Genomic DNA, 26635 nt, shown 5'->3' with positions numbered 1-26635 from the left:
AAAAAAGAATGAAATGTTGCCATTTGAAGCAACAGGGATGGACTTGGAGGGTATTATGTTAAGTGAAATAAGTCAAAGAAAAACGAATACTGTATGATATTACTTACATGTGGAATCTAAAAACAATACAACAAATTAGTGAATAAAACAAAAAAGAAGCAGACTCACAGATACAGAGAACAAACTAGTGGTTACTAGTGTGGGGAGAGGGAAGGCGGAGGGGGAATTTTGGGGTAAGGGAATAAGAGGTACAAACTATTAGGTATAAGCTAAGCTAAAAGGACATACTGTACAACATGGGGAATATAGCCAACATTTTCTAATAACTATAAATGGAATATAACCTTTAAAAATTGTCAATCACTACTCTGTATTCCCATAACATATAATATTGTATGTCAACTATACTTCAATTTAAAAAGCTATAGAGGATTGGTTCAAGGTGGCAGAGTAGAAGGATGTGCTCTCACTCCCTCATGTGAGAGCACTGGAATCACAACTAACTGCTGAACAATCATTGACAGGAAGACACTGGATCTCAACAAAAAAGATACCCCACATCCAAAGACAAAGAAGAAGCCACAATGAGATGGTAGGAGGGGCGCAATCACAATAAAATCAAATCCCATAACTGCTGGGTGGGTGACTCACAAACTGGAGAACACTTATACCACAGAAGTTCACCCACTGGAGTGAAGCTTCTGTGCCCACGTCAGGCTTCCCAACCTGGGGGTCTGGCAACGGGAGGAGGAATTCCTACAGAATCAGACTTTGAAGGCTAGCAGGATTTGGTTGAAAGACTTCGACAGGACTGGGGGAAACAGAGACTCCACTCTTTGACGGCACACAAAAAGTAGTGTGTGCACCAGGACCAAGGGGAAGGAGCTGTGACCCTATAGGAGACTGAACCAGACCTACCTGCTAGTGTTGGTCTCCTGCAGAGGGGGGGGTTGGCTCTGTCTCACCGTGAGGACAAGGACACTGGCAGCAGAAGTTCTGGGAAGTACTCCTTGGCATCAGCCCTCCCAGGGTCTGCCATTAGCCCCACCAAAGAGCCTGGGTAGGCTCCAGTGTTGGGTCACCTTAGGCCAAACAACCAACAGGAAGGGAACCCAGCCCAACCCAACAGCAGAGAAGCAGATTAAAGTTTTACTGAGTTCTGCCCACCAGAGCAACAGCCAGCTCTACTCACCACCAGTCCCTTCCATCAGGAAACTTGCACAAGCCTCTTAGATAGCCTCATCCAACAGAGGGCAGACAGCAGAAGCAAGAAGAACTACAATCCTGCAGCTAGTGGAACAAAAACCACATTCACAGAAAGACAGACAAAATGATAAGGCAGAGGGCTATGTACCAGATGAAGGAACAAGATAAAACCCCAGAAAAACAACTAAATGAAGTGGAGACAGAAAATCTTCCCGAAAAAGAATTCTGAATAATGATAGTGAAGATGATCCAGGACCTCGGAAAAAGAATGGAGGCAAAGATCGAGAAGATGCAAGAAATGTTTAACAAAGACCTAGAGGAATTAAAAAACAAACACCTAGGGGCTTCCCTGGTGGCGCAGTGATTGGGAGTCCGCCTGCCGTGCAGGGGACGCGGGTTCGTGCCCCGGTCTGGGAGGATCCCACATGCCGCGGAGCGGCTGGGCCCGTGGGCCCGTGGGCCATGGCCGCTGAGCCTGCTCGTCCGGAGCCTGTCCTCCGCAACGCGAGAGGCCACAATAGCGGGAGGCCACAACAGTGAGAGGCCCGCGTACCGCAAAAAAAAAAAAAAAAAAAAAAAAAAACAAACACCTAGAAAAATTAAAGAACAAACAAACAGAGATGAACAATAACATAACTGAAATGAAAACTACACTAAAAGGAAGCAATACCAGAATAACTGAGGCAGAAGAATGGGTAAGTGACCTGGAAGACAGCATGGTGGAATTCACTGCTGCAGAACAGAAGAAAGAAGAAAGAATGAAAAGAAATGAAGACAGCCTAAGAGAACTCCGGGACAACATTAAACACAACAACATTCGCATTATACGGGTCCCAGAAGGAGAAGAAAGAAAGGACCCGAGAAACTATTTGAAGAGATTAGAGTTGAAAACTTTCCTAACATGGGAAAGGAAATAGCCACCCAAGTCCAGGAATCGCAGAGAGTCCCACACAGGATAAACCCAAGCAGAAACATGCTGGGACACATAGTAATCAAGCTGGCAAAACTTAAAGACAAAGAAAAATTATGGAAAGCAGCAAGGGAAAATGACAAATAACATACAAGGGAACTCCCATAAGGTTAACAGCTGATTTCTCAGCAGAAACTCTACAAGCCAGAAGGGAGTGGCATGACATATTTAAAGTGATGAAAGGGAAGAATCTACAACCAAGATTACTCTACCCGGCAAGGATCTCATTCAGATTCGATGGAGAAATCAAAAGCTTTACAGACAAGCAAAAGCTAAGAGAATTCAGCACCACCAAACCAGCTCTACAACAAATGCTAAAGGAACTTCTCTAAGTGGGAAACACAAGAGAAGAAAAGGACCTACAAAAACAAACCCAGAACAATTAAGAAAATGGTCATAGGAACATACATATCGATAATCACCTTAAACGTGCATGGATTAAATGCTCCAATCAAAAGACACAAGCTCGCTGAATGGATACAAAAACAAGATTCATATATATGCTGTCTACAAAAGACCCACTTCAGACCTAGGGACACATACAGACTGAAAGTGAGGGGATGGAAAAAGATATTCCATGCACATGGAAATCAAAAGAAACCTGGAGTAGCAATACCCATATCAGATAAAATAGACTTAAAATAAAGAATGTTACAAGAGACAAGGAAGGACACTACACAATGATAAGGGATCAATCCAAGAAGAAGATATAACAATCATAAATATATATGCACCCAACATAGGACCACCTCAATACAGAAGGTAACTGCTAACAGCTACAGAAGAGGAAATCGACAGTAACACAATAATAGTGGGGGACTTTAACACCTCACTTACACCAATGGAAAGATCATTCAAAATGAAAATCAATAAGGAAACACAAGCTTTAAATGACACAATAGACCAGACAGATTTAACTGATATTTATAGGACATTCCATCCAAAAGCAGCAGATTACACTTTCTTCTCAGGTGCCCACGGAACATTCTCCAGGATAGATCACATCTTGGGTCACAAATCAAGCCTCAGTAAATTTAAGAAAATTGAAATTATATCAAGTATCTTTTCTGACCACAATGCTATGAGATTAGAAATCAATTACAGGGGAAAAAACACAAACAAATGGAGGCTAAACAATACGTTACTAAATAAGCAAGAGATCACTGAAGAAATCAAAGAGGAAATCAAAAAATACAATGAAAACATGACGATCCAAAAGCTATGGGATGCAGCAAAAGCAGTTCTAAGAGGGAAGTTTATAGCAGGACAAGCCTACCTCAAGAAAAACAAACATCTCAAATAAACAATCTAACCTTACACCTAAAGAACCTAGAGAAAGAAGAACAAACAAAACCCAAAGTGAGTAGAAGGAAAGAAATCATAAAGATCAGAGCAGAAATAAATGAAATAGAAGCACAGAAAATAATAGTAAAGATCAATAAAACTAAAAGCTGGTTCTTTGAGAAGATAAACAAAATTGAGAAACCATTAGCAGACTCGTCAAGAAAAAGAGGGAGAGGACTCAAATCAATAAAATTAGAAATGAAAAAGGAGAAGTTACAACAGACACTGCAGAAATACAAAGCATCCTAAGAGACTACTGCAAGCAGCTCTATGCCAATAAAATGGACAACCTGGAAGAAATGGGCAAATTCTTAGAAAGGTGTAAGCTTCCAAGACAGAACCAGGAAGAAATACAAAATATAAATAGACCAATCACAAGTAGTGAAATTGAAACTGTGATTAAAAATCTTCCAACAAACCGAAGTACAGGAACAGATGGCTTCACAGGTGAATTCTATCAAACGTTTAGAGAAGAGCTAACACCCACCCTCCTCAAACTCTTCCAAAAAACTGCAGAGGAAGCAACACTTCCAAAGTCATTCTACAAGACCACCATCACCCTGATACCAAAACCAGACAAAGATACTACAAAAATAGAAAATTACAGACCAATATCACTGATGAATATAGATGCAAAAATCTTCAACGAAATACTAGCAAACAGAATCCAACAACACATTAAAAGGATCATACACCATGATCAACTGGGATTTATCCCAGGCATGCAAGGATTCTTTAATATACGTGAATCAATCAACGTGATACACCATATTAACAAACTGGAGGATAAAAACCATATGATCATCTCAATAGATGCAGAAGAAGCTTTTGACAAAATTCATCACCGATTTATGATAAAAACCCTCCAGAAAGTGGGCATAGAGGGAACCTACCCTCAACATAATAAAGGCCATATACAACAAACCCACAGCAAACATCATTCTCAATGGTGAAAAACTGAAAGCATTTCCTCTAAGATCAGGAACAAGACAAGGATGTCCACTCTCACCACTATTATTCAACATAGTTTTGGAAGTCCTAGCCACGGCAATCAGAGAAGAAAAAGAAATAAAAGGAATCCAAATTGGAAAAGAAGAAGTAAAACTGTCACTGTTTGCAGATGACATGATACTATACACAGAGAATCCTAAAGATGCCACCAGAAAACTACTAGAGCTAATCAGTGAATTTGGTAAAGTTGCAGGATACAAAATTAATGCACAGAAATCTCTTGCATTCATATACACTAATGATGAAAAATCTGAAAGAGAAATTAAGGAAACACTCCCATTTACCATTGCAATGAAAAGAATACTTAGGAATAAACCTACCTAGGGGGACAAAACATCTGTATGCAGAAAACTATAAGACACTGATGAAAGAAATTAAAGATGATACAAACAGTTGGAGAGATATACCATGTTCTTGGATTGGGAGAAACAATACTGTGAAAATCACTAAACTACCCAAAGCAATCTACCAATTCAATGCAATCCCTATCAAATTACCAATGGCATTTTTTACAGAACTAGAAACAAAAAAATTTTTAATTTGTATGGAGACACAAAAGACCCTGAATAGCCAAAGCAGCCTTGAGGGAAAAAAACAGAGCTGGAGGAATCAGACTCCCTGACTTCAGACTATACTACAAAGCTACAGTAATCAAGACAATATGGTACTGGCACAAAAACAGAAATAGAGATCAATGGAACAGGATAGAAAGCCCAGAGGTAAACCCATGCACCTATGGCCAACTAATCTATGACAAAGGAGGCAAGGATATACAATGCAGAAAAGACAGTCTCTTCAATAAATGGTGCTGGGAAAACTGGACAGCTGCATGTAAAATAATGAAATTAGAACACTCCCTAACACCATACACAAAAATAAATTCAAAATGGATTACAGACCTAAATGTAAGACCGGACACTTTAAAACTTTTAGAGGAAAACATAAGAAGAACACTCTATGAGATAAATCACAGCAAGATCTTTTTTGATCCACCTCCTAGAGTAATGGAAATAAAAACAAAAATAAACAAATGGGACCTAATGAAACTTAAAAGCTTTTGCACAGCAAAGGAAACTATAAACAAGACGAAAAGACTACCCTCAGAATGCGAGAAAATATTTGCAAACGAATCAACGGACAAAGGATTAATCTCCAAAATATATAAACAGCTCATGCAGCTCAATATTAAAAAAACAAACAAGCCAATTCAAAGATGGGCAGAAGACCTAAATAGACATTTCTCCAGAGAAGACATACAGATGGCGAAGAAACACAAGAAAAGCTGCTGAACATCACTAATTATTAGAGAAATGCAAATCAAAACTACAATGAGGCATCGCCTCACTCCGGTTAGAATGGGCATCATCAGAAAATCTACAAACAACAAATGCTGGAGAGGGTGTGGAGAAAAGGGAACCCTCTTGCACTGTTGCTGGGAATGTAAGTTGCTACAGCCACTATGGAGAACAATATGGAGGTTCTTGAAAAAACTAAAAATAGAATTACCATATGACCCAGCAATCCCACTACTGGGCATACAGCAAATACCATAATTCAAAAAGACACATGCACCCCAATATTCATTGCAGCACTATTTACAATAGTCAGGTCATGGAAGCAACCTAAATGCCCATCAACAGGCAAATGGATAAAGAAGATGTGGTACATATATACAATGGAATATTACTCAGCCATAAAAAGGAACAAAACTGAGTCATTTGTAGAGACTTGGATGGATTTAGAGACCGTCATACAGAGTAAAGTAAGTCAGAAAGAGAAAAACAAATATTGTATATTAACGCATATATGTGGAACCTAGAAAAATAGTACCGACGAATCGGTTTGCAGGGCAGAAATTGAGACACAGATGTAGAGAACAAACGTATAGACACTAAGGGGTGAAAGTGGCGGGGAGGGGGGGATGGTAGTGTGATGAACTGGGAGATTGGGATTGACATGTATACAGTAATATGTATAAAATGGATGACTAATAAGAACCTGCTGTATAAAAAAATAAATAAAGTTCCAAAAAACGCTACAGAAAAAAAATATGAGGGAAAATTGTTGAAGACATGAAGTGGGGAAATGTGGGTCAATTAGCAATGTAGTCATTATGTTCCCATGTCATAAGAATGGACATAAAAAAAGACTCAATGGAAATATATCAAACTATTAATTGTGCTACCTGGGGATGGGGAGGTGGATTTACGAATTGTGATTTTCCTTATTTATGCTTTTACTCAATTAAAGTGTAATATCTTGTAATCAGAAAAAATATTACTTCATTTAAACAAAGCCCAATATGTGAACATTCTCAAATGAATTAGTAGTCTTTCTAATTATAAAAGAACCCATAAAGTAAAATAATAGCCCCTCATGTGCATTTAACATATGAGTTTACCTGTAAAAATTCAGTTTATAAACAACTCTTCAGGAGCATATCTACTGCATACAACAAAGGGCAAACATATTGTATTTGAAACACTCCAGGAAATAAATCAGTGCATCTTTAGAAATGACAATATTCCCACTGTGAAGAGTATTCCAATCAAAGGTTTTGACAGAAACAATAAATGGAGACTAGTTCCTACTACAAAAGGTAATTCAAGGTAAGATCATCATGATTAACTTGTAGGGTCTAGGAAGTCTCAGTGTTGTCATAACTTGCATTTGATTTTCAACCCAAATTGAAAATCATACAATCTTTCTTGCTGTCAAGGCAGCCTTTGTGGTATAAATGACCTGTTAGTGAGATTTAAGAATGTGGTGTCAGAGGACCTGTCAGATTCAAAACAAACCCAAGACTATTCTGGCAAATGAGAAATAAAGTTATGACACATATAACTTGGGAAAACTGTCAAAGGGAAGGACATAGAGCATTTGGCAGGCTGCTTGTAAGTTACACACATCGCTGGAATAATGACTTACAAGGTCAGGGTTATGAATCGGAGGCCAGGACAAACTCTGTAACCACACTCATCTCTTGTTCCCTAGTGTGAAATGATCGTTCGCCGAAGAACAAAAGGTACCCAAATGCACTCGGCAATCAAACTTCTTGAGACCCTCAGCTTTTTGATTTATTTATTACACTGAGGCGCTGGGTGCAGAATGTTAAAACCTAAGGTTCTAAGATTCTAAAAGACATTCTAAGTGGATATTCTGAGCTGGGGGGAAAAGAAAAAGGAAAAAAAGGGAGGGGGAATAAAGGAAAGGCAGTCTCATTAAAACTCCAAGCAAACATCCCTGTGATAATTAATCCTCCTGCCCTCCCACCCCCAATTATACGCAGCTTTCTTTACTGAGCCCCCACTTTTGCCACAGACATAAACAGCCCTCTGGGTACAAACGTGGGGCTGAGGAACATTCACAAAACAGAGGTGGGAGTTGGGACACAGGGATAAGGTGGCACCAGGAGAGAGGGAGGGGAGATCTCTGCAAGGAGTCCAGCACAGGAGGAAACAAACACCCTGTAGACAATTTGGCGTCATGAAGGGCAGAGGCTGCAACAGCCACTTGCAGAGGCTGAAGCGGGAAGGAAGATGGGAGTGGGGGGGTTGGGAGGGTTAAGAGGGGTGATTGGGGACAATTCAAGAGGTGCTGGGGATCTGAGAAGATCCACAGCCTACTGAATATTAAAGAGTTGCAAAAACGGACAACCGAGTTTAGAACACTCCAGAAAAAGCCCCGTTTTTAAAAGACTGGCTGTGAGTGAGCTTGGCGGACCAGAGGGGTCAGAGCAAAAATGAAACTCCAGCTGCTTCTCTTCACTACTCCCTATCATGTCCTCTTATAAAGACCACTCACAGTGGTATCCTGTATTAAGCAAAACATAATTCTGCAGTTAAAGTCATCATATGCTGCTAAAATCATCAGCCATTTCTAGGCCCACACCACTGACAAAGAACTGATTCGGTTACTCATGCAATTCTTGGCAGCCACTGTTCTGGGTGCTGAGGTATAGCAGTGGGATGACAGATGCAGTGGAGTTCAGAGAGACTCAGGTGATTCTAACATGTTAGGGGCTATGATGCGGAGAGTACAGGAGGGGTATCCGGCTCAAGCTCAGGTTTCCAGGAACACGTGGCGTCTGAGCTGAGACCTAAAGGATGAGTTCCAGTGAATCAGCATAAAAACGTAGCACAGATGATTCCAGGGAGAGGGAACAGCACGTGCAAAGGCCCTGAGGCACAGGATATGTCCCTTTAGCAGGACTGAAAGCCATTCGGAAGCCTCTGGGTTCTCCAGGTTTTAGATTATCTGCTCCTTCACTTGCCTGCAGGGATGAGCGTGGACAGTATATTTTGTAATCTTTTGACGAAAATGCCTGGTCTCCTCATTCAGCTGCAAACTCATCTAAGCACCTTCCAGACTCTACAGTGAGCAGAGGTGCCAGGAATATAGACTGCAGTGAGGGCCATCCCTAGTGCCTTTATTCCTCCTCTCTGGGGCATCAGGAAGTCCTCTGCCCTCAAGCCATCTCGAGACTAGAGGGGCCTTGTCACTCACTGATTCAGGACGGTGAAATGTGGCTGCAGAGATCCTGGCATAGTCGAGGGAGGCTCTGAGGGAGAGCCATTCTCTCTCCTGGCCCTTGGGATAATTCTGCTTATGGGACATAACAAAGAAGCTGGATTAAACCCTCCAGGCAAGTCCTGAGCAGACTGTGCACACCCACTGAACTGGATAGTTGAGGGGGATGAGGCTCTCGACACAGGCTTCAGGGCCAGACAAGCTGGCTTCAAGCTCAGGTCCGCCTTGCTGGGTGCTGGAGCAGCCCCTGCCAGCCCCTCCCCCTCGCTCTCTGCCTCTAGTCACAGTGGGTTCTCAGATTCCCTCCAAGTCCGGCTCCCGGCTCACCTCCGGGCTGTCTCAGCACAGCCTCAGACATTCCGCCCTGCTCCTTGGTCTGGATAACTCCTTCTCATGCCTCGAACTACACCCACACCTCCTCTCTGACCCTTGACCAGAGCAGCTCCCCATTACGTGTGCCCCTGCACTCTGCAAACACTCTTCATCCCTGTCATTGCCGGGTCCCCAGCAGGGTCTTGGGCACACAGCTGGCGTTCAATGGTTGTTGGATGCATAAACAAAGCAAAGGCACTAGGCATCTTACTAACCTCTCCCAGTCTCAATTCACTCAGCTAGAAAATGTGGGTAATAATACCCGCCTCACAGGGCGATTTTAAGTATTACATGAAATAATGTGAACAAAGCACTTAGCACTGTGCTTGGAACAGAGTAGGTGCTCAAAAACTAGTAGTCACAGTGAAAGAAGAGTCCTCTATAACAGCCCTGGGAGGCAAATCCCACAGGGATCATCAGCCCCGTTTGAAAGAGAAGAGAGAGCTCCAGAGAGGTTTAAATGATTGTCTGTGACCCACCGGCTTTCCCCCCACTGCCATGCAGCCTCCACATTGGGAGAGGCCACGAAATGCTCCCAGTGCGTTGTCTTCTGCATCCCCTCTCTCACGCAGCCTCCTCTTCAGTCAACATTTAGGGAGCTCTACCTGGGGCGGGCACCATGCTAGGTGATGGGAAAGAGGATAGATGAGGGACAGCCTTGACCTTAAGGAGCCATGGCCTAGGAATCCACATGTTCCCCAGAACCAATTCTCTCCTCTTATGGAAATAAAACCCATGCCTTATAGCTGGGCACAAAGATGACCAGAAGAAAGACTGCACTACAGCGAAATGTGGCCATTTGTCTGAGCTCTGGTAAGGGGAGGGGTGCAGAGGGATGTGTGCCACCTCTAGGGTCATGCCCTGTCCTTCCCCTCTCCCCGCTTCCTCCTGGCTGGAACAAGATGTGAGCTCTCTTGGGCCAGGAAGCCAAGGTGACAACCTCGTTAGGATGAAGCAACAGGCTAGAAGGAGGTTGGGTGCCTGACACCATGAAGTCACCACTCCAGCCCTCTATGCCTGGACAGCTGGCTCCGTGAGAGAAAAACAAGTTTCTGTCTTGTGTAAGCTTCTATTATTTCGGGTTTTTGCTGGAGCAGCTGAATCCACATCCTAGCCAATTCAGGAGTCCACGGTCCACTGGGGCAGTACAGTGTGTTGGGTTCTGCGGGGGCAGGTATACACACATCTGATTTCTTCACCTGCTCCAGGAAAAAGCATGGGCTTCTGCACCTCTGAAGAATCGGATGGACATGACGATGGAGGCTCTGGCAGCACATTCAGAGAAAAAGCTACAATGACTTGAGCTAAACACCTTGGTGGTACCCACCCACCTCCCACACCAGCCCTGACTATGGACAGGGAACCAGGATCTGCTGAGGGGTCCCTGTGCATGAGGCCAGGCACTGGCCAGGGACCCCGTTTCAGGCATCCACCATGTACCTCGCCCCAAAGGTGCTAAAGTCCAGGCTTTCAAGCTAATTTTGGAATAGTTAACTCTCCCGCATGCGCTTATGGACATTTCCCTTGCATTATCTGAGACCATGGGGGACAGCAGCTAAGCAGAGTTCTGACACCTCATAAATTTTGCCTCCTCTTATCTGTAGTGAAACCACCAAGCCCTTCTTGTTCTCACTGGAAAAAAAAAAAAAGCTGCTGGCAGTCTGTGACCTCTGCTTCATCTGCTGTAGTTTAGAGACATGAGAATGTACATCAAAGACAGACAGACATGGTGGAAATCTCATCCATTTGCCTTCCCATCCAAGCCATGAAGATCTACTACTAGGAATAAAGCCTTAGCTTTAAGTGCCAGATCGTATCGGATTGTGTTGTGATGTCAGGTGCTGAGCCAACATGTTTTACTGGATTTTTTTTGTTGACAGAGAAAGCAGGGAAGGAGATGCTCAGGAGGCGTGGCTCCAGGTGTGTTCACCCCACTTCTCAGAGGGGCGTCTCCTTCTAGAAAGGTTTGGTCTCATATTAGGCTTTGTAGGAGAGTTCAGAGACGTTCAAGAAACATTTGTTTTCTTTTGAAGTTGGTACAGAAGAGGACAATTGTTCTGCTCTTCTGCAAACCATCTCTGTATTAGGGATGGGACCATGCTGTGGTTCAGCCACATATCTGGTTAATGAAACCCACACGAGAATCTGTAACGTCATACACCAGGTGCGATGTGAACTGCCTCTGATTCTCCCAGGCAGCTATGAGATTGGGAGTTCCCAAAGGTGGGGTTACGTCTCACCACCCTTCTGCACACAATTCAAACCAGTTCAGCAATTTGGCCTGACCTATTATGGATCAGGCAACGTTCCAGCAATTAAGGGAGATAGAACAAAAAGGACATCATCTCTGCATTCAAGGGGCTTACAATATGAGACAAAACTTACATGTATGTAAGAGTGAAGTTAAAACAAACAAAAATGTAATACCAAGGTATGTGGGAGGCTAGTCTGGGCAGAACTAGAGAGATTTTATAGAGAAAAAGGGAACGGAGCTAGCCTTCTACAGTGAGGCAAGAGAATTCAGATACATGAAAGAGAAGGGAAATCCCTTCAAACAGCAGGGGGAAAGCTGGATGGTCAGGAATGAAGAGAGCTGGTTTGGGCTATGTTCTCCTTTCTTTCAGGGCTCAATTTCTTGGCTGTGTTATTTACACTGCCTCCATGCTCTGACTATCAAGGGGGGAATGATTTGTTCCATTCCTGATGTTTTCTGTCCAGAAGACAGCTTCAGGTGCACCACACTCCTGGCCTCCCTCGTGCCCTCATCTGATTGATGAGTTTGGGAGAAGACCCTGCATATGTGCAGGCCAGCCCCTTCGCTCTCCTTGGGATCTGCCTGGCAGGAGCTTGTTCCCTCTGTCCCTCCTGCCACCAGAGATACAGGGCGGACCCTCACAGGGGTAGGCTTGTGCTGGTCAGCAACACAAGGGTGGGTCTAATCCTGGGGCTTAATATTGGGAAGCCTTCTTGGATGCAAATATAATGCATATTCTCTGATATTAGTTTTATCACAAAAATAAAAGGTGATAGTTTGACTGGTACCCATCTTACTTATTATCTCTCTCTTGGTTCAGAACTCTGGGAGAGATGTATGCAAATTATGAAGCACCCCTGAACCCAACTCCCACCCTCTTCATTTCTCAAGCTCCTCTAATCTTGCTTCTGACCCTATACTCACCATTACTCTCACCGTGGTCAGTAACTCTTTTCCTGTCAACAGCCTAAAAGATAGTTTCTAGTCCTCAACATATTAAAGCTCTTTGATTCTAAGATATACTTAAGTTGTTTAGCATTTTTTATCTCTGAAATCAGAAGGTGCCTTACAATCAATGATATGTCACAGTTTAACTGGCAGCATTGTTTCTCAGTGGGCCATAGAATACTGGTGTGTCTTATCATCCATGGCATCTTCTAGTCACTGAAATGTGGTTCTGTAGCGTTTGAGAATGCCCTTTTCTGCCCCTCCTTGGCTTCTGTGACATCCCACTCTCCTGGTCTCTCCCCGTCTGATGGCGGTCCATCTAGGACTCCTACATGTGTCCTATATTAACTGGTATTCCTTGGGGCTCTGCTCTAGACCTTGTTGCTTCTTACCCTCCTCTCTCTCCTCGAGTTTCCTTAGCCTCTCCCTTAGCTTCAGTTGTCACCCGGATCTCAGTGATCCCCAGGTTTATACCTCGAGCTTCGATCTCTCTTCCGAGTCCATAGAACCTCCCACTGGATACTTGCACTTAGCTCAAATCCACAGATTCAAAACTGGAACTGGTCCTGCTCCCAGGGAAACCTGCCCATCCTCCAGTGTTTCTCCTCCCTGTGAAAGTTGTCCAAGTCACTGCAGACTCTACCCTCTTGCTTGTCTCCATATTCAATAAATGACCAAGCTCTGATAATTTTATTTATCAGAGATCTCTTGGATCTGTCTACTTTTCTCCATTCCCACTGTTGTTAAGTCAGTTCAGGCCTCTCTCTTCTCTCAGCATCCTCCTCACTGGTCTCCCTGCCTGCTACCCATTCTCTTCACAGCAGCCAGGATGATCTTTCTAAACACAAATGCGATTTTGTGACTCTTCTCTTTTAAAGTCTTTGCAGATGCTGCCCCTCTGCCAGGGAACACTCTCTCTTTAATCCCCTATGCTCAGAACACCCCGCTCCCACGCACCTGGTGGAATTCGGTTCATCATGGAAGTCTCAGCTCAGATACCACCTCTGTCAGGAAGCCTTCCTTGATTTCTTCTGGCTGGGCTGAATTAGATGCCTGTCTTATAAGCTCCCATAGCATCCTGTTCGTACTCTTATTACAACTCTTGGCACTCTATTTTATACGTGAAACTGCATATTCACTTGTCTGTTTCCCTGGTGAGACTGTTAGTTCTATGCCAGGAGTGTATGTTTGGTTCACTGTTGTATCTCCAAGACCCAGCACTACACCTGGCATTTTTATGGAATGAACTAATCAACAGATCAATGAAAAGATGGGTCTGAGTGGAATAATGTAAGGTGGGACAGGATTTGAAAGACTATGAATGACTTAGGATGGATGACTTTGAGGACAGGACTGGCCCCCAGTCCAAGTGCAAGAACCTTGGTGTCCTCAGGTGGCTACATTGTCAGCCTGGCTCCAGAAGGAATTTGCTGACCTGCTCAGAAAAACTCCTGTAATTCCCTCTGATCCAGCTTAATGCTGAGCTGAAAATTTATGGACCTATTTAAAAAGAAGAAATAAAAATGATGGATGTTAGAAATTACCCTATGATACAAATGGTCTCCTTAACGGAATTAAAATTTCACCCCAATATGGGTCACCAGCCTTCCTCGTGGAGACTATACTGAGTCTGAGGAAACAATGTTGGCATAGCTATCTGAAGGGGGGCCCACACATAAATGGTTACATTAAAGCAGTGGCTTGGAAACATCATGACAATTCTCCTTCTGTTCTTCACAACTGCAGTTAGATAAAATTAAATTAGCCAAATGTCTCTCCACTAAGTGAACAGATCACAAATCTTCCACTGAAAGCAGGTGATAATTTTCCAGGATGGCTACAGATAAGAATTCAAAATTGACTTGATTTTTCCCCTTTTGTTTATAAAAGGATATGTGTGCATTGTATAAAATAAATGAAATATATTGAAAAAGTAGAAAATATTGGCTCTTAAGACCACCATGCAGAAAGCTTCAGTTAACGTGTTGGTACACTTTCCATCTTTCTTCCACTCATATGCATTTTTATGTAGTTACAGTTACTGCATATATAGTTATATATTCTGCTTTTTTCTCCACTTAACATTATATTTGAAACATTTTGCATTCCAATCAAACTTCTTATACCATCATCATAACAACTGCCCTGATTTACCATATTTTTTGATTTAACCAGTACCCTCTGTCTGGGCTCTAAAGTTATGAGAATTTCCTTTAGAAAGCTCTATTAACTCTGCACCTATTTTTTCTCCCCAGGTTCCTATTCTTTCCTCTGAATCCTAAATCTCTGTCTTGAGCCCTGGCTTCTTTTCCCAGTTCCAGACCTGCCTTTCTGAGTAGCTGTTAAACACTCCACTTGGATACCCCACTGGCCTTTAAACGCAACAAGTCAAACCGAGCTCACACCTTTCCCTCTCACCACCTCTTCCTCCTGACTGGTTTCTTTTGTTGCCGGTGCCTCCATCTCTCCACCCACCGGGGGTCAGTCCCCTCTCACCTCCCTGTATCCGCTCCCCACATCCTATTATTTACAACCTTTCAGACTCTCCTCCCAGAATGTCTCAGCCACCTGACCCTTCCATGCCAGCTTCAGCAAATACAGGTCACCCAGTTAAATCTGAATTTCAGATAAATGGGTACATTTTAGCAAACACATGCCCCATCAATATTTAGGAAATACTTCAGCTAAAAATTATTCTTTGTTTATATGAAATTCAAATTTAACTGGATATCTGTTTTATTTGGCAGCCCGACTCCTGTCTCGGTTTCTCCTGCCCACACCATAACACCTTTCATCCGTACTATAAGCCGCAGTCACCTAATGGTCTCCTTGTCTCTATGTCAAATTCGTTAATTTTTGCAAATCACAGCTCTAACAGTGTCATACTTTACTCACCACCCTTGGTGGTTTCCCACTACCTAGTTCCTCAGGCTCACATTTAGAAACGTCAACAGGCTAGCCCAGATCTGCCTCTCCAGCCCACGTCCCACTGCTGCCCTTCAGGGTTCTCAGCTCCATATCCTGGAGGTTCCCCCTCTCCCGCTCTCTCTGGCTCTTCTTCCCCATCTCCCTTCCACCACCTCACTCAGGCCCTCATGATTTCTCACCTGAGCCTCCCTGTTAGCCTCCATGCCTCGATATTTGTGGAACCCAAATCTTCATGTCACTCCCATGTTTAAAACCCTCTCTGGGCCCCTCATCCCCCCAAGATAAAGTCCAGCCCCTTATTCTGGACCATGGGGCCCTTCACAGCCCAGCCTCTGCCTTTCAATTCAATTCAGCTCAATTCAGCAAACAGCCTCCAGTACCTTCCATGTGCTGGGCCATGCCAGAGATATGAAACCAAAGGACCTCAGCTCATAGGCGACAGATGAGTAAACATGCAATTGCGGCAGTGTGATGGTCTTAGCAGAACCACAGGAGGCCTTGGAGACTTAACCAGTTAGTGGCAACTCCTGCAGGGAGTTAGTGCAGAACTGGGGTTACAGTTACATCTCCAGTCCCAGGTCCAGGGCTCTTTCCACTACTCAGTGTAGCCTGGCAACAAAAACATCTGTCTTGCCCAATACGATGAACCAAAGCAAAACAAAAAGATACAAGATGATCTGAGATTAAAATATAAATTAAGTATTAAAATGCAAAACGCATAAAAGTTACTACAGGGATTCTAAATCACAGTGAAACAGGAGCATTTAAACACTGCACTTATAGGATGGAAACACAGAGAGATGGATCACACTCAAGCTGAGCCCTGATGAAAGCTCATCCCTCATTTACATTGGTCAACTAACACAGAACTGAGATAACAACTTACTTGCGGATGCTAAGAGTACCACTGGGGCAGGGACAGAATGAGGACCTGTGACTTTTTATTCTGATATCTATGAAAAACTAGAAGAAGATTACTTTTTAAAAAATCTAGGGCTTCCCTGGTGGCGCAGTGGTTGAGAGTCCGCCTGCCGATACAGGGGACACGGGTTCGTGCCCCGGTCCGGGAAGATCCCACATGCCGCGGAGCGGCTGGGCCCGTGAGCCATGGCCGCTAAGCCTGCGCGTCCGGAGCCTGTGCTCCGCAACGGGAGAGGCCACAACAGTGAGAGGCCCGCGTACCGCAAAAAAAAAAAAAAAAATCTAATGAATAAAATGCACAGGCTAAAGGCTTGAATTTATTTCAAAGAGCCAAGAAACTAAATTAGAGAAGCCACGAAGTGATTTCTAAGAGAATTCCAAAAGGAGATTAGGAGGGTATCACCTCAAAAACCAGGCAGAGAACCTCAGAGGGAAAGGAGAACACAGGAGATCATCTAGTATATTCTCTGTCCTCAGGGGACGGCATAGCTTTCAATCCAGGAGAGAGATCGTATGTGTTTGTGGAACCATGTTTTTAAACTGCGGGCTGACAGCAGGTCAAGTAAGTAATTTAGTGGGTCATGACAGTCAATTTCTTTTTCAATGAAAGTGAATAGAATCTAGTAGAAAACACGAGGTTGCATTTCATGCAGCAAGAGTTCAGTGCTGAGTTTTATGTATAATTGTGTGTGTGCACATGTGTTTATTAGTTCATAATACAATATACATTGAGTCAGGAAAGTCTGAAAAACACTTTTCTAGAAAACTTTTATTAGAAAGGGTTTTATTTTTAACACATACTGAACACATTCAGTTATGAGTCCTGACCCTTTTCCTCATTTTTGGAGTCTGTGCTAAAATGAAACAGAGAATGGGGGTGGAATGTTAGAACTGGAAGGAGCAAACAAATGAGCAGAGTGTAAATGAGTGAACTGATAACAAGAGACTAGAGACCAAAGGAATGAGATGGATGAGTTCTGGGCTTTTTCCAAAAGCCTCCTGTTTTATGGTAACTAAGGATTCCCTGGCTGTTCTCACTGGAGCACTGGGTACACAGTAGCTGCTCAATAGTTACACGTCCTATAACCTTCTAGAAGCACCTGTATTCTCTCTGTGGTAACAGTTGCCAAGCAGTGTGACTGGTGCCTTTTAAATAATGTCAGTCTCCTCCTTGAGGAACTCCTTGCAGCAGCTCCTTGAAGGCCGGGCTCATATTCGATCCAGTGATGCATTCCCCACCTCTGTGACAGTTGCCCCAATAAATTTCAGTTGAATTGAACTGAAAGGCATCAAAGGACACTAAAGATCTAGTTCTAATAGCTATTGGATGCTTAAACCCTCTCTACAAGAACTAACTGATTTCAGTTCATTGAGCAGAAGGTACTCTAATTAGAGGAAAACAACAAAACTCTGAAGTTTCCAAGGGAAAAAGAGTGTGGACTCTCTTACACCTCTTGGCCCAGAGGTCAAGTTCATTCAAAGGGCCTGTGTTGTCCTTTTAAAGAATAAGAGTCTCTTGAAATGTCAAAGATTCTTTAGGACGTCAAGCTTGGACCTACTTTCTGGACCCAATCTGGCTCCTGGGGATACCCGCTTTTTCAAGTCTGGACAGCTTGAGGGCAGCAACCACTTTGAATCTGAAGCTGTTGAGCTATTGCAGAGGCCCCATCCACGCTGCTGGCTAGAGCTGGCAGGATGCCCAGGAGGGCCCGAGGCGGAGGGCTGGACTTGGAGAAGTAGTCAATTGACCAAATAAATCAAAGTTGAACCAAGCTTCCCCACTAGAAGCCCAGGCTGAGGAGAAATGAGACGGGGCTGGGAAGTAATCATTTGCCTTCCTCACCCTCTGCAGCTCTTCCTACCTCCATGCCTAGGTGTCCAAACCCAACCCCTAACAGTGCAGCTATTTAGCTTGGGGTGGGGGTGGGGGGAGCGTGGTGAGGTGTCAATAAGGAAGCCCTGAGCGTGAATATGTAAGGGAGATGGCACTGGTCTGAGGCTAGACTCCTTGGAAAGGCATATGGTGAGTTATCAGTGAAGGGAATGGGTGAAAGATGCCCTACACCAAAGGATCAAATTCAAATTCAAATAAGGAAAGCCCACTAGTCACTAGTGACTCTTCTTCCCAGCCAGGCAAATGTCCTGAGAGAGCCATCGCTAAAGGAAAGTCCTCTTTATTGGGGACATTGATAGTATTAAAGGTAGAGATAAGTATCCTTTCCCTGCAGTGATACTAAAGCAATGGCTTTGCCCTTAATGTGTGCTGTTCCTTACACACAGTCAAATCTCATGTCTCTGTGGATGAGAAAGGCAAGGAACAGAATAATAATCCTGTCTGTAGAGTTCAGTGGACACTAGGAATCCAAAACTTATTTCGACAAACAGTTTCAGCCTCCATCCCCCACTGAATCTCTATCCCAGCCTCCCTCCCACCATCTGTCGGCACACACTGAAGGAATACAAAGCATCCTTGGGTTAACCTGAGTAGAATATAATCAAGAGGGCAAGTTGGCTCAGGGTCAGGGGAGAAAAGAGGCTGCATATCATATACTCTCAAATCAAGCAGGAACAAAGTTTAGGCCTTAGGAAAAAAAAATACTATCTATGTCTTGATACTTGGTTTGAATCTCAAGTCTAACTTCAGTTTAACAATGTCTCCCTGCCTCAGTTTCCTAAGAGAGCACACCCAAAGATTACAAAAAAAAAAAAAAAAGAAGCCCACAATGTCTAGCAGTGTCTGGCAACTGAATGGGCCAGCAAACTACATACTAACATTGGGAATGAAGTGACGCTAAATAGATCAGAGCAGAGGTTCTGGAGTCAGAGGGACCCCAGGATGCTGGCTCCATGGACCTCATCAGCTATGAAGACTTGGGAAACTTCCTCAACCTCTCTGAGCTGTCAGTGTCTCATCTACAAAATGGGGATAATAAAACTACTTCATAGGGTTACTGTAAAGATGAACTGAGAATCTGTATGTAAAATGCCTGGTACAGAATAGATGACCATAAATGATGGGTATTATTATGAGGGCTTGCCCCCTCAGAGAGGTAAACATGCCCCCACTAAAGAGCGTTCTGCAGCTGCCTCAGGCAACCAGATGAATCTCTCAAAGGCCACTGATGCTCAAATACCAAATACCCACGTTCCCCCCATGTCATGCCTCCTCCCCCCACACTCCCTATTACAGTGCCTGGCACGCCGCCTCCCAAGTTTCCAAGTGAGGGATCTTGCAGTCCTCATTGACTTCCCTCTCCTCCCACAGCCAAACCATCATCAGGTGCTGTTGATTCTACTTCTTAAATATGTCAACTCCATTTGCTTCTCTCCCTCTGCCCGCCACAAATATTAGTTCGGGGCTCCACCAACTTGCCCCTAGATAACAGGTCTCCAGGCTCATCTCCCTACCCCGGCCTTCCCCCTTCAATTAACTCTGCAACTACAATTATCTTTCTAAAGTACAAATCTGATCGTGCCTCTCCCTTCCCTTCATCGGCTCCCCAAAATAAAATCCAAGTCCCTTAACATGGCTTCCAGAGCCTGCCATGATCTGCCTAGTGCTCAGAGCTCCCTTCCCAGACTCATCTCTCACCACACCCCTCCTTACACTGCGTGTTCCAGCCACACTGAGTACGCACACGTGTACAAATGAATCATGACTTTCTCTCTCTGCGGTGATCTCACACATGCTTTCCCCCTCTGCATAGAATACTCCTTTGTCCCTTCCCTTCACCATGTTAATTCATATTCATTTTTTAGGTTTCAGCTTCGACGTCATTTCTTCCAGGAAGCCATCCCCAATACCTGAATCCCGGGTTAGATGTCCCTTCCACGGTATACAATTGTCTGCTAATTTGTTCACCTTTCCCCAGTAGAGCCCCTGTAGGACAAGATCCATTTCTTTCATTGAAACATCCCAAGTGCTTCAAACACTGCCTGGCACAAGACAGGCACTCAGATATCTGCTGGATAGATGTATGGATGCCAACCATTGGTCCTGCCCTGTGGAGCCACTTCTGGTTGAAGGCAGTAGGTAAACCAACCCCAGGTACCAGCAGGTTTCCATCCAGCAAAGGCAACACCTACCTAGAATGGCTACCACCTCATCATCCTGGATCACCTCCAGGGAGCCGGAGACCACAAAGCAGAGGCTGTCGACACTCTCTCCCGCGTGGTAGATGAGGTCTCCTGGGGCGCAGTGCACCGTCTGGAACTCCATGGCCAGTGCCCGCAGGCAGCCGTCGCTGGCCAGCCGGAAGGCCGGGTGCTCCTTGAACACCTTGCGGTTCAGGTGCACGCAGATGTCAGCTCTCATGTCCTTGGGGCAGATCTGCAGGACCTGGCCAAGCATGGGGAGAAAAAGCGTCAGGATCCTCGGTGTGGCCTCCAGCTCACTGCTTCGCAGGACGGAAGCAACACCCACTAGACTAGACCATACTTTTCAAGGCACCAATGGACAAGACAGCCACAGTGACCCCAAAATCTGTGCTAAATGCTCAGGACAGGGGCCTGAGTCGGGGGCTGGGAGTACGTTGGGACCCTTTAGACAGGAAATCCGGGAAGCCCTCTCTGAGGAGGTGACAATTAAGCTGACATCTACATAACGTGTCAGAAGGAGCCCTATGAAAGAACATTCCAGCGGAATAGCCAAGGTTGTGAGGAGACCTGAGCAATAGCCAGTGTGAATGACGGGAAAGGTGGGCATGGGAGATGAGGTTTCAGGAGAACGTCAAGCACAAGAGCATGTGGAGACTTTTAAACTATGAAAAGATCTTGATTATGATACTGAGTGTAATGGGGACACACCGGAAGACTTGGAACAGGGGAGTGACAGGGCATCCTCTATATTTTAAGACGATCATTGCAGCTCCAGAGTGGAGTTAGAGGGCCAACTGTAGGCTGGCAGGAGTGGAGCCAGGAATCGAGTTAGCTCACTCCTGCAGGTGTCTAGGTGAGCAGTGAGGGGACTTGGACTGGGATGCTGGCAGGGAAGCCAGTGAGAAGTAATCAAATTCCGAATGTATTCTGAAGATACAGCTGACATGGTCTGTTGATGGACTGAAGGTGGATGTGATTTGAAGAAAGATATTAAGTAATATTTACTGAGCACTTCCTACATGCCAGGCATTGCTAGGCACTTTGGAGTCATTCATTCATTTCACACACATCTATGGAATACCTTATTGTATGCCGGGAATCATTCTAAGCTCTGAGGATGTAGCGTGAACAAAACCCCCTGTCTTTGTGTGACTTACTATCTAGTGGGAGGGGACAAATAAAAAGCAAAATAAGTAAAATTTAGAGGTTAGGGCTATTTGCAAACAAAAAGCAAAATAAGTAACATTTAGCAGTAAGTGCTAAGGAGAACAGTGAAGAAAGAAAGCAGAGGGAAAGTCAGGAGAGTTGCGATTTTACGTTTTCAAGCTAATTGAAATCCTCACATAAACCCTATGATGTAAGTGCTATTATGGTACCATTTTACAGATGAGGAAACTGCAGTACAGGAAAGATCAATAACTTGCTCAAAGTTGCACAGCCAGGAAACTGCAGAGCTGGGCTCTCCAACTAGGTAGTCTGACTCCAGAGCCCAGTTTAGATACAAATCACTTCCTATATGATAAAGCTGCCCAAAACAAAAGGGCTTGTAATTTGACTCTCAGCGTCTCGGAACTCAAGGCAAAATGGGAACTGTAAGAGGCCATGGGGGTCTCATATTCCAAAGAAATAAAAATTTCTCAGCCTTTCCTATGGAGAGAAATATTCCTCTGGACTAAATTTTTGCAAGAAATCATTCAAAGCTCCTTACGTAGCAAGCACGAAGTAACACAAGAGGACACCTTCAAGTGTACTTTTCCAGAGAAGTCAGGAGTGTTCCTAAAATAATCCTTTCTCCTGTCCTAGGCTGTGAACAAAGCGGGGGGCATTAAATCAAACGTGTTAAGTGAAGACATTTCCTTGGGGTGCTGGTTACTTCCCCACCCCTGCTTCTCCGCCTCAGCACGGGACATTTGCCTCTGCATCTGGTGCTCACCTCCGAATTTGGAAGTCCCTCAGCCTCCTTCAAAACCCAGCTCAAATCTCACCTTGCCCAGGACAGCTCTGCTCCAATCCCACCCCTCTGCATGCCCCCATGCTCTGCACTGGAAAGAGGAGGTCAAACAGTTGAAATCCCAGTTCCTTCCTCTCCAAGTGACTTAACTGCTCTACACTTCAGTTTCTTCTGTAAAAAAGCATGCTGCTAATGTTGCCTTATGAGGATTCAATGAAATTATATATCTACCAGTACACATCCTCAGGACGGCACCTGGCCCCAGTAAGGGACTCAATAAACGCAGGTCCCCGTCCTCTATGTGCCTCTGCGTTCTTGCCCTGGGGCTGTAGGATGTCAAGGAAGTGAGCATGCTTTCGGGGAGTGGGGATGGAGGACTGACTGAGGCAGAGGAAAACTCAGACAGCCAATGCTTAGGCAGAGCGCTCACTAAGTACTTCTCCTTCAGGTTCAGTAAAACAAGACTGCTGTAGAAATGCAGGTTTAAGTTCGATCCTCTTCTCTCCAAGCAGAACACCAGGGAGTGGGGAACGCTTGCTTGTCATGTCAAAACTGTGCCCCGTGGTTTGAAACAAAGATTTGTTCTCTAGGTGATTTCACCTTTAAAGATTTCCTTTCCCCTGGGCTGGGCTTTGCTGGCAGAGTGTGGAGATAATGCTTTATTCGTGGGCACTGTTTCAGAGCCACGGGAAAGCACATGTGGAGAGGAGAGGGCACTTGGAGTGGAGAAATTACACTCTCACGGCCATCAGCATCTCCAGCATTCTTCTGTTGGCTTCACACTGGCGGGGGCTCCTGAACGTCTCTCTCTGAGGGGCGGTGTCAGCTCAAGACCCCGCAGCCTTCCCGGGCCACCTGCCCTTCTACTTGGTTTGAGGAGAGACCACTCTTGCTGATCTCTGAGGCTCTGAAGGCCCCAAGGAGCTGTCACCACAGAAGTTCATGGGGTCTCCCTGGGGGACAGGAGGGGTGGGGGGTTAGGATGAAGCACGGATGCGAGAACAGGCTTTAGGATCAAGCAGATCTGGATTCAAGTCCTGGCTTCCACATGTACTAGTCGTGTGGACTTGAAGCTGTACTTCTTTCCCCAAGTCTTCTTCTTCTAACTTGAGTATAGAATTCTTCAGAGGAGTCCATGAGCTGCTGTGTGAAAGTCCTGGTACGATGCCTGTCGCGGGACAGGGCTCAATGCATGGGAGCTGCCATGTCTGACATTGCTTTCACAGCAGAGCAGCGGGTCATCCTGAGGGAGGCTTTGAAGTCCAGGAGGTCAGAGCTAAAAGGGCCTTAGAGCTCAGCCTTATTCTTAAAAGTTATCTAGTTTCCATGTGTCACAGACAAGGAAACTGAGGCTCAGAGGGACCAATGATATGCTCAAGGTCATCAGATAATTACTGGTAACACCGGAGTTGCCCAGCACTCCCACCCTTCTATCGCACACACATCACCTGGTCATCATCGACCATTCTGACCTGGATTGGAGGGGAGGGAAACCAGGGAAGGGCTCAGAACCTTGGGACTGGCTTTCTCCCCAGGAGCTGCCTGCCAAGGAAAAGCGGCCACCCCAGGCTGGGCTGGGCTCTGCACTGAGCGTCACAATAGTCCCCCTTCCATCTGGATCAGGACGTGGGGCAAATCCCAGAGCCCTCCAGGGAGATAGCAGGGAGGGGAAGAGAGGGCCAATGCTGATGGGTGCTGTCTCCCATGGGCAGCCACCCAGCCCAGACCTGCAGTGAGGGCAGGAAAGGGTTTCTTTCCCAACAACCAGATTTACAAAGGCATCCTGGCCCCTGGGAAAGGGAGCCCCAGGGCTGAGAGATCAAAGTTCCTTTCTGCTCCATCAGCTGCGAGGCACCCACAGAAGCTACAGGGACCTGGTTGAGACAGCAGAGCAGAAACAACAGGCACAGTGGCGCCAGGGGTTAGCAAAGCCAGGGATGAAGTCCCACCCAACCGATGACCTGCCTGTCTGAGAAATGAGGGCAACTTCACCTGGACTCGTCCTTCTTCCCTCCAGTACATGTTTTGAATTAAAAACAACAACAAAAAAGTAATAGTAGGAAAAGCACAAGCTTTGAAGTCAGACAAAACTGGGTTCCAACCCTGACTGCCATTCTGAACTCTGTGACCAGGGGCAATTAATAAAATTAACTGGGTTGCTGTGTCCTCATCCCTTCAATAGAAATAAGGGCGGATGCCTCCCAGGGTCGTCATGAAGCCTAAGTGAAGCACGAATGCAGGGCCAGGCACGTGCGGTCAACATCTGCTCTTTTTTTTTTTTTTTTTTTTTTTTTTTTTTTTTGCGGTACACGGGCCTCTCACCATTGCGGCCTCTCCCACTGCGGAGCACAGGCCCCGGACGCGCAGACCCAGCGGCCATGGCCCATGGGCCCAGCCGCTCTGCAGCATGCGGGATACTCCCGGACTGGGGCACGAACCCGTGTCCCCTGCATCGGCAGGCGGACTCCCAACCACTGCGCCACCAGGGAAGCCCAAACATCTGCTCTTAATGCACCTTCAAGACAGGGTAGCTGGTTATTGTTATTATGGCAGATATTCAATAGAATCAAGGTATTGTTCCATTTGAGTTGGGATCAGTTAAATTTAGTTAAATTTCCCCAATTAAACTGTCAACTCTCAACTGACTCTTCCAATGGCGAAAGGCCAGGAGCATGGAGAGCTGATCCCCAAGGCAGCTGAATTTGGCTTTGAAGGTGTCATAAGGTATTTTTGCAATCGTGATATCGTTCTGTTTGCCTCATTCTAACAATGAAAGGTATCAGTATTCCCTGAGTACTTAAGGAATGGTGATTAAAGGGCGAAGTGCCATTAAAAAGACTTGAGAAGCAGAGAAAAACTAACCTAGGATTACATCTTTGCTCACAGAAAATATTACAAAGGAGATCATTCATAAATGATTAATTGAAAGTCCACTGTATCTTTTCTCTATTCTTTCCAGTACCACCAAATTTTCTTCACTTTATTGAAATGCATCTAGAATAATGCAACTCTTGGAGAATGATAGATATTTATTGCCATTTCCACTTTACAGGTGGGAAAACTGATGCCTAAAAAGGAGCCTAAGGGATGCTCTGGTTAAGTCAACTGCTTATTAAGGCACAAGCCCTTGGTCGGTATCTCCCAGGCTCGTCTAACTAATAGGACATTTGTTAAAAATGCAGATTTTCAATCGCCGCTCCACCCCATTCCTCCCCACAAAATTCTGATTCCAAAGATCTGGGATTGTGGCTGGGAATCTGTTTTTAACAGGGCCAAGACTAGAGTAAGGCAACAGCCTTGGACACAAAGTTTAAGGAGATGCTAAAAACTCAGTCATCAAGATAAATCAGAGTTTAGGGCAATACTCTGAAAAATCAAAATTCATGCAAAAAATCCATGATGAACAAAACAGCACAAGTTTGAATAAAGAGCGGATCAGCAGCAATGCTGTACCATCTTGGAGTCTGAGGTGAAAGGAAAATCAGTAACACTGGTCATCTCACCCTGGGTGGCCCTGATTCTTATCAGCATACCAGCCTGGGAAATCCTGTCCTAGACAGTTAGACTGCAAGTCCGTCTCTTCTCCAGGAGACACCCCTGCCTCTCCAATTTCTAAAATAATATCTCTTAATTGCCGGTTCTTGAGAAAGGCTGATCTGGAAGCAATCAAAATCTTTGGAGGTAGGACCTGGGATTCCAAAACTACACCCAGGAGAATTCAGATGCACAGTCAGGTGTGAGAAGCACTGCCCTAGGTGAGCCTCAGGTCTCCCTGGGAAAGCCGAGAGACAAGTGGTTTACCTGAACCTGTCGCCTCCTTACCTTCTCTGTGTCGATGCCTCTGGACATGGACCAGGTAGACACGATGTAATCCATGACGCGCTCACTCAGTCCCTTGGGAACCTGGTAGAGCTTCAGGAAGTCCCGGACACTGTTGAGCATCTCATGATACCTGTTGGTGTTGGCGTACATCTGCTGGAAAATGGTTGTCACATTCCCGAAGATGGTGGCATACAAAAGTGCTAGAGAAGAGAGGTGGAGGAAAAATACACATCAGTGGTCCGTGAACTAGGGCCCAAGAACGCCCAGCTTGCTCAGAGCA

At 44.9% G+C, this 26635-nt stretch overlaps 1 protein-coding gene across 2 annotated transcripts in view; it reads right to left on the bottom strand.

The window, feature by feature from the left end:
- Positions 1 to 26635, bottom strand: part of KCNH1 (potassium voltage-gated channel subfamily H member 1) — a 416350-nt gene that overhangs the window by 91942 nt on the left and 297773 nt on the right. For both annotated transcript variants that reach the window (XM_065875181.1, XM_065875191.1), the window contains exons 8-9: positions 26356 to 26555; positions 20571 to 20823 (exon numbers count right to left, since the gene is read on the bottom strand). In XM_065875181.1, coding sequence (XP_065731253.1) covers positions 20571 to 20823; positions 26356 to 26555 — 453 coding nt within the window. The remainder of the gene's footprint in view (positions 1 to 20570; positions 20824 to 26355; positions 26556 to 26635) is intronic.

This window comes from Phocoena phocoena, chromosome 1 (genome assembly GCF_963924675.1).
Source record: "Phocoena phocoena chromosome 1, mPhoPho1.1, whole genome shotgun sequence".
NCBI lineage: Eukaryota > Metazoa > Chordata > Mammalia > Artiodactyla > Phocoenidae > Phocoena > Phocoena phocoena.
This window is presented reverse-complemented; position numbering and strand designations above follow the sequence as displayed.